The 11,695-nt window shown below is 38.3% G+C and overlaps 1 protein-coding gene across 1 annotated transcript; it reads right to left on the reverse strand.

The window, feature by feature from the left end:
* Positions 1 to 4,000: 4,000 nt before the first annotated feature.
* Positions 4,001 to 10,531, reverse strand: LOC128934275 (collagenase 3-like). Its single transcript, XM_054271768.1, has 10 exons — positions 10,235 to 10,531; positions 9,897 to 10,138; positions 8,641 to 8,789; positions 8,416 to 8,541; positions 7,357 to 7,518; positions 6,658 to 6,775; positions 5,931 to 6,064; positions 5,425 to 5,584; positions 4,648 to 4,751; positions 4,001 to 4,101 (listed from the first exon to the last, which is right to left on the reverse strand). The coding sequence occupies exons 1-10, from the start codon at positions 10,529 to 10,531 to the stop codon at positions 4,001 to 4,003; spliced, it is 1,593 nt and encodes a 530-aa protein (XP_054127743.1).
* Between the last annotated feature and the right edge of the window lie 1,164 nt (positions 10,532 to 11,695).

Consider the following 11,695-nt stretch of genomic DNA (forward strand, 5'->3'; position numbering starts at 1 on the left):
GCATCATCCTAGGGAGAAATACTGAGATTTTACTTGGGAAAATTTTTCATCAGAAGCAGCAAAAGCATCAAACCCCAAAACTGGTATGAATTCACAGTTTGTGAGAAAGACACCCCGCTTTGTGCAAAACCCCCTAAACATAACTAACAAAAGGTCTATTAATCTCAAATAAGGTTAATGGGCCATCAGTATTTCCACAAAGTACTGTTTAATTGTACATGTGTAAACAGAAAACATCTCCAACAGAACAGGTGAACACGCACCAAAACAAAAGTGAATGTGCAGTTCTTTGACCTAGGCTGAAGGCTGAGGTCTAGATCCTTGTTTAAGTCAATGTGAGAAAATACTGAAACAGTGAGTTTTCCTCTCCAGACTCAGTAAGCATCTGTGAAGGGTTGCCATGTTCCCAGGCAGTTAGAACATGTCTATGTGTGTGTATTTGGAATTTTCCAGTGAATGGGGTTAGAGTAAGTGGGTGCACTGTGCATAGGACAGGAGTGTACTGTTTGAAGTGCTTTGCATTGAATTCTGGAAAAGACTAAAAAATTAGTATCCCTGATAGTGAATACATCTAGATGCTTCCTGAACATTATTATATCCTAACTTTTTACTCAGAGGTCTGCATTTCAATAGAATAAAGAACTGAATTCTATTTATTAGTGTTGGGGTTTTTTATGTCATCACATAATGTAAGAACTCACTATAGTTAATTGTGGCTTCCTCATCCACCATTACAATTTTTAATTCTGTACAGAATCTCTAAGAAGCAAAGCTGTCACTGCCATCTAGTGTCTTCAGTGTAGATTTCTGGAGATTATGCTAAGGAAAAAAATCCATTCCTGTAACTTTGAATCCCTTCTCAAGTTTATCAGCTACTAGTAGATCTCATATAGTTCATGGAAATTCTTACAGTGTTGCCTAATTTCTCACTTTGGAAAGTTTAGATGATGCTTGCTCACTTTTTTTCTCACCTGCAGTATATATTTTCATCCTCTAAATCCTCCTTGTTCAGGATCATGTAACCAACACAGAACACTAGCTGAGGAGAATCTGACAGATTCCTTTTCTTTCCTTATCCTTTATCTCCCTTCAAATGACCATTCCTAGTAGAGATCAATATGAATATAAAAGACACATTAATCAATAACTGTTCATGTTCATGTACTAGTCACAGAATCACAGAATCAATCATAGAACCACAGAATCACAAAATCACAGAACATACTGAGCAGGAAGGGGCGCACAAGGATCAAGTCCAGCTCCTGGCCCTGCACAGGATACCCGAAGAGTCACACCATGTGCCTGAGGGCATTGTTCAAATGCTTCACGAGCTCTGTCAGGCTGATGCTGTGACCACTTTCTTGAGGAGCCTGGTCCAGTCCCCAGCGACCCTCTGGGTGAAGAACCTTTTCCCAATATCCAACTTAAACCTCCCTGACAAAATTACCTACTATTAGGTAGGACTATTCTGTCCATTCCTTACTATTAGGTGGATTTATGTAGTTCCATATAAAAAAATTTATGTAGTTCGACTGGCAACCTGGTGGGAAGTTATTAGTTGTGCTATTGTATTACATCCTGGGGGACAGCTGCTTCAGCCTCCTTGTGGTCCTTCCTCCACTCACATCTCAGGGAAACCAGTCAGTTCAGTCTCTGACTCTGGAAAAAGAATTATTTCTTCTCAATTCTTGATGGTCTTGGGTGACATCCCACCTGGTTCTCACCCCTCACCTGTGCAATGCTATTCTCATGTGTGGCAGTGGGTGCCAGGGCACAAGGAACTGTAGAGAGTTTTCCTTTCTGGCTGACAGCAGCAACAGGGTCCCTCTGGCTCTGATCTCAGCCTTCCACTTCCACAGCACAAAAATTTTTTCTGTTTTTTTTTTCTCAACAAATGCCAGGAACTGGCATCCTGGTACTTTTCTCAGCTGAGGTAGAGCTAACCACAGAACAGCTCCCATCTCTTGGTGGGGATGCGGACACAGATGATGGAGCCGTGCTTGTATTTGTGCCAAAGGCTGCTTTCAGTCAGCCAAGCAGCTGACAGGAATCTGTCTGTTTGGGCTGGAGAGCAGCTGGATATGATCATGCTGAAAGCTTTTGAAGGTCCAGCTTCCTATGCAGTACCTTTTTTCCCTGACAAATGTACAACATTAACAGAAATTCACATAGATGTGACATTCACTGCTTCTCCTTGCTTCCCTGTCCACATTTGCATTCCCTTACCCAGCACAGCTCATGTCAGACCTTTGAAACTCATAAAACAGAACTTTGATTTTAGTTTTGCAAGTTTTTCAAAATGAAAACTTCTAAGTTTTTAATTTTGTACAGTTTTTTTCCAATTCTCTTTCCACACATTTCTTTTAAGCATAATAAGGTCTGGAATTCACTAGTTCACAATTTTATGTTCAGAAGAGAGCTCTCAATCTGTTAGGTTATCACAACCAACCATCTATGTCATGTGAACTACAGAATTAACCACACCTAGCCCACCCCTAGGTAAGCCTGGTCATTTATGTCTGTTTAAAAATATTAATTGTTGGTCAGCTTTGCTTGGCAGGCCTGGCTGATTGATTGACTTAGGGGTTGTTTTTGAGAGGAAAACAGGACAATGAAGTTTTAATTAATTGCTAATATTTAACATTCAAAATAAGGTGTAACTGTTTTTCCCAGTATTTCTTAATAGTTTCTCATTCTTTCTGTAATGATAAGATCTAATTCCAACTTAGTCCTTGTTTTGCAGATTTGAGGGGTCTTTCTGATTTTCCCTCTTCTGTCTTTCCTCTTTTCAATGAAATTATTTTTCTTGAAGGGACAAAAACTAAATTTTATTTTTAAACAGAGATTGAAATCTTAATGAATAAAACGCACAGGTTAGGGATCTTGATTTCTTTTTCCCTATAGCTCTATATTGCTTCTGTGACAGGGAGCATAATAAAATTTAAGTAATTTCACAGCATCAGTTTATTTCTCCAGTTTATTTAATATTATTTTTTAAAATCAAAATAATCACAGTCCCACATAATTTGCATTGATTAAAACAAAACAGAACAAAACAAAATATTACAATATACTGAAAAAATTAATATAGATATTAAAAGAGTGGCCAACATGAAAAAATATATTCTTTTCAATATTCTGCTTTGGATGTTCAGGTTCTCTTCTGGCACAGGCACAACCTCTATAAATGTCACTTCAGTCAACATCAGCTGAAAACATCTGGGCTGTGATACCAGATGTAGCATCATGCACGGCTTCTACTTGTGTGATTCTCTTGTAGCTGCTTCCTTATGGTTTCCCCAGTATCATACAGGTTTACAATTTCTCCAGGGAGTACTTTTCCCTTTTCCCGCTTTCCTGTTTGCTTTGGAATGACATCTCACTGCTTCTGTACCTTCTCCTTATTCTAAGGATGACATGGGCATCTGCTTCCAGGGGGACATTCCCATTCAATAGAGTCAAATACTTCTGAATTCCCAAACTTCATAATTGCTGCTTGGTTTCACTTGCTCAGGGAGTTACCATACAGCCCTCACTCATTCACTACACATCTGAATTCCCAGTGTGCTAAAAGGGACTTCAAAAAGGGAAGAAGAATTGGTTCAAAGATACAAAACTCCTGGGTTTACCAAGTCTATTTCTTGGGACATGCTAGGAGATCCTTGAAAGGTTCTAAGTGTGCTCAGAATACTGGGAATTAGTAGTGTTTATAAAAGTGAGTGATGTATCCAGCATCACTCCAATACTAGACAAACTTTAAATGGTGTAATGCACCTTGAAATGCTAACAATTTCTTCTCTCCTCTCCTATTAAGTTAGATCAATTCCAGACTGACATGCAGCTGTGTAAGTCCATATATACCGTGTACATTTGTTGGTAGGTAGCCTAGTACTTGTTCATAGAACCTTGCTGTCCTTTGGTAAACCTAGATGCCCACTTTATCAATATTCCCATGTGCTACAAGCTGCTCTGCAGCCTATGACATGGCGCTCAGCTGTAATTAGCACCAAAACAGGGAGTTAGTATGCAGGACACGGACAATTCTTTGACTCCAGATGCTATATTCAAACTGCAGTGGTCCATTGAAGAAGTAGAGGTAACCTAAGGAAAAAGAAAGTTAAAAAGAATTAACACTAAGAAACTGTGGTGCCATATCAAAATTATCCTTAAAATAGTAATTATCTTGTTTTCATTTTTAATAACTCAAATGCAACATTTTCATATTTAGAATGCTGAGATAAATTTTTAAAGATCCTCATTCCATTTGCTAGAGCTGGATCAGAGTTTTAAAATTACTGATATTCTTTAATCTTGTGTAAAATTCTTATGTTATTTGATCAGGAAGACACAGGGCATTTTAATTTTTAATACATTGATTCAGAAACACTCCCTGAAAAGCTGGATAGGAATGGGCTCTATCTATTACACTACAATACTTCTATATTAAACATGTCACTTTAGGTTCTCTAAGCAAGAAGCTCTTTTTTTTGGCCAGAGCATAATTTAGACTGGAAAACTGATTCAGTCAAGAACAGAAGTGTTCATGTGAAGAAATTAAAATTACAAATGCACAATTTTCTACAAGACATTAATCTCAAGTTTCAAGGGCAATTAATTGTAGTAAAGTTTCATTATCAGATTATGTACCATTTCTTTCATAGACTGCATCCACTTTATCACCAATTCCTGCGAATTCTTCCTCTATCAGCCTGGGGTAGCCTGCGTCCATAACCTCTGCCTCTTCATCATAACTATATTAAAAACAAAAGAAAAAAAAAGTTAAGGGATTTAAACAGCCTGCAAATCTGGTCTGTGCCCTTTATATGTTTGGAAATTACCCACATCCAAAGCAAGCCAGCAGTCTTTAGGTGCTTTCTGTCTAGTGCAATGGTAAAATGCAGGGTGATAAACGGGGCACACCTCCACCAGAAGTGTAATAAACACAAAGAAAATAGAGCTAATGGAGATTATTGTACCTGGATGCATTGGTACTATGAACCTATCCTGAGGCTGCTTGGCCCAATGAGAGTGGGAAAGGATGGTAATGTCTTAATTATGCATGAGACCTGGTTGTGAGCCCCACTCATGGGGGTAAAAAAGAGACACCCTAGGGTGGGACAGATTTCTTGTTCACAGCACTGATACCATTTCACAACTCAAGGAGGCAAGATGGGAAATTTGTCTAGCAGGCATGACCACATTTGAAATTCTCCCAGATTAGAGCACTTTGTTCTCATTTCCTTACACTCATTCAGCTTATAAAATCTTTGCCCCTATTTACAACATGTTGTACACAGCTGTAGCACCAATGAAAACCACAGACTGGATTGGCCAAATGCCTGCTTTGAACCAAATTCCTGATCTTTCCATACATCTGGACAGGTAATGACTAGGGACACAAAAACTGACCTGTCTCCAGCTTACCTCCAATACTTGTTTCCAGTAAAAAAGAGAGTCTTGCCAGTGTCTTTAACATGGACGGCTGCGTCTATTCTTTTCATTTCTTTTGGGAATCCCATTTCATAGATCTTTTTAGGGAAGTCTTCAACTATGTCGTAACCATTCAGAGCCCAGACTTTCTTTCCTGAAAATATAAACAAAATATGAGTGAGTCTTTTGTAAGTACTCAGCTGTGAGTGAAGAATCAAATGAGGAAACCGTAATCCCTGTTTTCATACAACAAACAGATTGTTAGGTCACGTACTCAGTAGGTATTAGACTATTTGTACTATGATTCTGGGCATCCTAATTAAATTGTACATCTCCCAATTCACTGAAAATTTTATAGATGTGCATATAGAGGTGAAATCATTTGTCTTTCAAGCGAGGAAGGTAGGATGTTTTATTATCCTATTGTTTACCTCTGCATCACCTGTTGAGCTTGATTAAATATGTGTATTCTTCTGCCAACAACAAAATCGAAAACTCACCTTTAAACATGAACACAAGGTCTTTGATGGGATTTTCATAAGCTGCATCTATTTTATTTGGAAGCTCTGGCCAAAAGGACTTAAGTAACACCAGTTCTGCCTCAACCATCTGAGGGTGCAGTCGCCAGAAAAACCTAGTTCAGAAAAGGAAGATATATTTTATGTTTCTTGTCATACTGTAGAATAGCAATATCTTTGATGTCCTATAGTTAAAATAAATTACTAGTAAATTAATGGTTATCATATCACAGAATATTGAATAGACTGAGCCCCTCACACCTTTCCTTTCCTCACAGTCATCAGCTGCAGACTATTTCTGTTACTCACACAGTGATCACCTCAAACAATAACAAATTTTAAGCCTCTTCATTTATAATAAGAGAGTCACTGCTGTCCCATGTGAAGCTCCTGAATGCAGTACATCTTCACCCAAATAAAAGCAGATTTATGTGTGTTGAAGAAAATCCCATGAATTTAAAAATGTGCACAAAACTGTCAGGCTTCAGCCATATTATCTTCACATCATGTCGCTGGACAGTCAAGTCTGTAGTTGCATTATGAACCCTGCCTAAAAAGATATAGGATGCAGTTTCTTAAGAGACATCTATATTGATTTGTGCTCTTTTAAATGTACATTTACCCAAATCTTTAGTAAAAAATGAAATGATGTTTTTCTTGGTCAGACTTTATCCAGTACCCACCACCCTTGACATGGAAGTGTCTTTACCTGTCCTTGAAGACCAGCATTTCTCCACGAAGTTCTGTTATTGCATCAAGAGATAATTCTACATCACATTTCTCTGGGGTTTTGGGATGTTTTGGGTTGGGATCTTTGTCTCCAGCACCTGCAATGATATCATATGATGTATGACAATGTTAATTTTCTGCCTGTTGGTCATAATATTGAACAGAAAGTGGAAGATCTCCCAAGATCATGATGAATAGAACCATAATGAGGAAAAAATTTTTACAGAAAAATCTGTTCTCTCTTCCCTCTAGCCAAATGCGTTCATGAACTTTGCAGTTCAAGTGTGCTACAATGGTGTTAAATAAACTTCCTTTCTTTATCCCAAGTTTTGAAGGTCTCCAAACACTTTATGCTTTTCATAATGAAACTGGATAGTTCTGTTTCTGCCTTTAGACTCTGTTTTACCTTCTCTTTTCAGCCAGGTCAAAAAGTGGAAGGACTCTGGTCCCCATCACCTACCACTAAAGGAGACTAAGGTCATCAGTGACCAGCTGTGCTCTGTGTTAATTATTTTTCCCCTTAAACTACTAAATCAAAGCATCTCCTGTTCCAGTGAATCATTCTTAATCAGCCCTGACAGCTGTTATTTAACATCTGCAGCTCACAGTAACTGTGCAGCGCATCTGCAGCAGGCTAGAATGATACAGGAGATAAATATTATATATTATGCAGACTTACCATAGAGCTCTTGGATCCCTTGCACATCGTCATCAGGAAGAACAAAACCAGTTTTTCCTGTGTATGTGTAGATTGGGAACATCAAAGCTCCAGGGTCTCTAGAGTGTTCAAGTCCCAGTGAATGACCAAATTCATGGGCAGCAACAAGAAACAAGTTATAGCCTATAACAAACCACAGCAAAAGTAAATGTGCATCTCCTTGCATCACCATACTGCGCTTTAACATAGGCGACAATGAATGAGACAACTGAATACATGGAAAAACTCTGCATAATTCAAAAAATCATAGAAGGGTTTGGGACCTTAAAGACCACCAAGCTCCAAACCCCCTTCCTTGAGCAGGGACACCTCCCACTAGATACAATTGCTTGTCATTTTTGAACTGTGGAGGGTTTTGCATTAATAAGGGCCTAAGAAATCTAGTGTCTCACAGCTGGTGTTCAGCCTAACTCTTACATGACAGTGTTACTATGCAGGGAGATTTAGATCTCTTGAAATTTCTTAGCAACACAGGAAAGCTCTAGGGTAAAGTCTTGGTCCTACTCAAATCAAGAACATTTTATTGTGAATTAATCTACAGTAGAGAGTCCAATATTGCAGAAATTAGCATTAATGCCAGGAGGGTGACCTAATCAAGTGGTGAAAAAAATAGTGTTTTGCTCTATTGCTCACCTTGCCTGAATAGGCAAGGTGAAGAATTTTCAAATGAAATGCATGCAGACAACGTGCAGCTGAGGTATGTTTGCTCTAGGCTTCATTAAGGCAATGCCCATCAGTCTGTGATCAGAATTTGCTGCCCTTAGTGAAATGCCAAAATGACAGAATCTTATCTGTGTAATTTTTTTTAATCACTTAATTTAGGAATATTATATCTTAAAATTTATGCTAAGCACATGTTAAACCTCCATTTATGACTGGAGGTTAAACTCAGTGTTCTATGTGTGAACTCTGAAGATAATGATGAACAGTCAACAGACAAAACAAACCATCTACAGATATCAAACAGGGATAAATTTTCCATCTATCACCATTTGAAATAATCTCAAGAACTTCTGTTACCTTTAGAATCATCTGACCAAACTTCATCATCATCGAAATGAGCATCTCCTCCATAGTCTGGGCCTGGGGGAAAAGCATGTGCCAGTAATCCAGAGGGTCCATCAAAAGGGTAGAAGTCACCATGTTCTGTAAAGCAAAATTCAAACCAGTTAAATTAATTACTCCATCTTATGTATATAAGAACGCAATTAACTTCTAAAATGAAAACTATTGGTTCTGTGTTACCTTTAGTGCCAAAAGAGATCATGATATCAGCTGTACCACTTCGTATTCTGGTGAAGTTCAGTGGTGTCACATCAGACCAAACTTTAAACGCTTTTCTGAAAGCTCTTTCTACTTCATTCCGTCTCAGATCTGAAGTGTAATTCATAATTCTGTCAAACAGATTAATATCTCCAGTTAAATGGTGTGAATTGAAGAAATATGCAATGCACTTTTATCTGGCTGTACACCTCATTAAAAATTTTTGCTTTTGTCATATGATCTTATCACATAACAAGGAGCTTAGTAGCTGCATACAGTATTAAAAAAATAAACATTTATGCAATCACTAAAATAATTCAGAGATATCTGAAATTATCTAACAGCTTTCAGTAATCGGTTTTCTATGCTCCAGAAGATTTAGAAAGTGTCAGATATATTCAGTTTTAAGTGAAATAATATCAGTAACTTCAAAATTGTTATGACACATAAAATATCTCAAGATCCTCACTTCCTGGAGCAGCAAAACATTATCCAAAGTGATTTTTTAAAGCTCTAATTGTCCATATTAAAGTAACATTTATCACTAGCTATGGAACGAAGAGATTTTAGCGATTTCATATTTGGAATCTGCTAAACAAACTCAGTCTGTAGCTGTTGAAAGCCCCAGATATATGACCTCGCAGAATTAAAGGAGAAGGATCTACCCTGTGAACTGTCAGCCCTTCACCTCCCAAGGTCAACTTTTCTGAGGTCACAGTACAGGGATTTGTCTGAACAGAGATCCACATCTGGGATGTGAAATGGAAGAGCCTGCTCTCACAGTCTCACTATGCAGCCTGGTTTGCATCTACACCACTCTGTCCAGGACAAGACAGAAGCAAACCCTACACCAGGTCCAAACAGAGCTAAGGAGCGACCCAGAGGAGTGCATGATCTGAGCCCTACCCCTCTTTCATTTGGCACCATGGATGTGTCCTGAGTGTCTATATGGAGCCCAGATCAGGAATTGCTGACTTACAATACACCAGGTTTCCTTTTCCATGACAAATGGAGAAGTGCAATGGAAAAAAAAAAATAACGTTTACTTCCTTGGGTTGCAAGGTAGGCTGGGAGCATCTTTCCAGGAGTGGGGCTGTAAGGGTTTTAAACTGCAACATTAATTTAGTCAAACTCAGTTGCACCCTTCTCACACCAGCCTCATGTACTGAGCAAAATTGGACAATGCACCTGGAAAGAAGGTAATAACAGTAATAATACTCAAAATACCAGGCATTTACCTGTATGTCAAATTCATTTTTGACCATTTGAGTTTTCTGGGGAAAAAGTTATATTCCCCCACATCTGGGACGCCACATCTTGGTTTCTGCATCAGCTCATATGTTTCTTCATCTAGCTTGCCTGTCACCTCCAAGCCAAAAAAAGCTTGCATTTCCCGAAGTTTGGCTGCCACTGTGTTTCCACTCTTCCTCATGATGCCAGCAGGGTTTGGATGGAGGTCATAGTGAGTCCTGAGATAGCGCTAAGAAGGGGAAAAGGAGTAATAAGCATAATTTCCAAAGAGTTGTAACTGCACAGCTTACTGTGGAACATGCAAATGAATTATTTTATACCATACCTCTGCAAACTGAAGGTCCTTTTCTGTGAATTCATGGCTGTCTTCAAGGGGAATAGGGATTGTCAGGCAAAATGACAAACCCAACAAGAAAAAGAAAACAGCTGCAAGTCCTGATTGCATCATGTTGGATTTCTGAAGTCTGAAGCCCTGATGTTTTAGAGAGCAGCTACCTTTACTTTTATAGTCCCAACCCAGTGAGTCACCACTCAGGGACAAGTTAGAACTTCCTTGTTGCTGGAAGTAAACATGCTTAGATGGCTGGTTTGTTTCTCCTCCCCAGCACTGTGGTTTAGGCATCCGTTCTCCAGCTGAGGGCTCCGAAACTGTATCTTTGTATAAACATGAGGTCTCTGAATATTGACATAGGCTGCGGGAAGAAATGGGCATAAGCAAACCACACTTGGTGATTATTTTGCAGCAACTTCCACTGGCAATAACTGGCAACAATGCTGCAATAACTTTCTGTTCTTTGCTATAAAAATTGTTCTTTTTTACCATTTGATAAACAATAAAAATCCATAACAAGGGTCATTATTTTTAAATCGTTACACTAGTAGTAGTGTAATAGTAGTTACACTAGTTCAACAGTAATTTTTAGTGAAATAACATTATAGAATATAAAATATTATATTGTTTCTTTGTTTCTGTAAAGAACTATAACTCCATAGCATAAACAAAAATTTTACTTCAGAGATCATTAAAGAGAATTTCTATCTATATTACAGGATACTTTACTGTCTAACATACTCAAAACCAGAAATGTTAAATATCAGGAATAGTTTAGAACATTTCAAAGCATTTTTTGTTAGTAATAAAGCAGGTCATGTAGAGTGACTAATTCACACAATTTATCTTCAAAAACCCTGAATTTCATTTACTTTATGAGAAGATGACAACCATAGATCAATGAGAGAGCTAATACTTTGAGAGAGGCTATCTACCAGCTACAGATAGACAATGGATCTGTGCGTCTAGAATAACTAAAAATGTGATTTTTTTCTTATGAGGTGGATAGTAGGATAAATTTGGCATTATGGCAGAGATGGTCATTACTATACCTCAAACATAAGGATTATTTCTATCTTCCCAGGATCACCACAATCTCAGCTCTTGCTATAACTTGTATCATATCACCTGCTGACAAGCACAGGTTCAAGGGGAGATGGGGTTTCTGCTGAATTTGCCTTTCTCTTTCATGGATGATTTATTTTGCCTGTGTGGAAAACCTCAGGCAGCTTTCTGCTAGACACTGCGACAGGCATCCTGGAATACTCTACCCTGATGTGGATGTTCCCTTGTTGACAAAAACAGGAAAAGGACAAAAATCAGTGAAGCTGAATGTGTAAAAGCTCTATTACTCAAACAATGATAGCAGTGTGTTTTATGATGGCAAACAGCAAAAGCAAATAAAGCTGAGAAGAATTTGTTGTGTAGGCTGTTTCTGCCTCTCTGCCCATCTCA

The sequence above is a fragment of the Melozone crissalis genome, unplaced genomic scaffold (genome assembly GCF_028551555.1).
Source record: "Melozone crissalis strain CALT ecotype California unplaced genomic scaffold, PUWL_Pcris_2 ptg000013l_1, whole genome shotgun sequence".
NCBI classification, from domain to species: Eukaryota; Metazoa; Chordata; class Aves; order Passeriformes; family Passerellidae; genus Melozone; species Melozone crissalis.

What these genes read in the sequence shown, in the direction of transcription:
- LOC128934275 (XM_054271768.1), bottom strand. Translation starts at nt 10,531, where the DNA reads ATGCCTAAACCACAGTGCTGGGGAGGAGAAACAAACCAGCCATCTAAG. An exon ending in CCTTGTGTTCATGTTTAAAG is followed by an intron (nt 5,585 to 5,930) that starts GTGAGTTTTCGA and finishes TTATATTTTCAG; the next exon opens with GAAAGAAAGTCTGGGCTCTG. An exon ending in ACTGGAAACAAGTATTGGAG is followed by an intron (nt 4,752 to 5,424) that starts GTAAGCTGGAGA and finishes TTTTTAATATAG; the next exon opens with TTATGATGAAGAGGCAGAGG.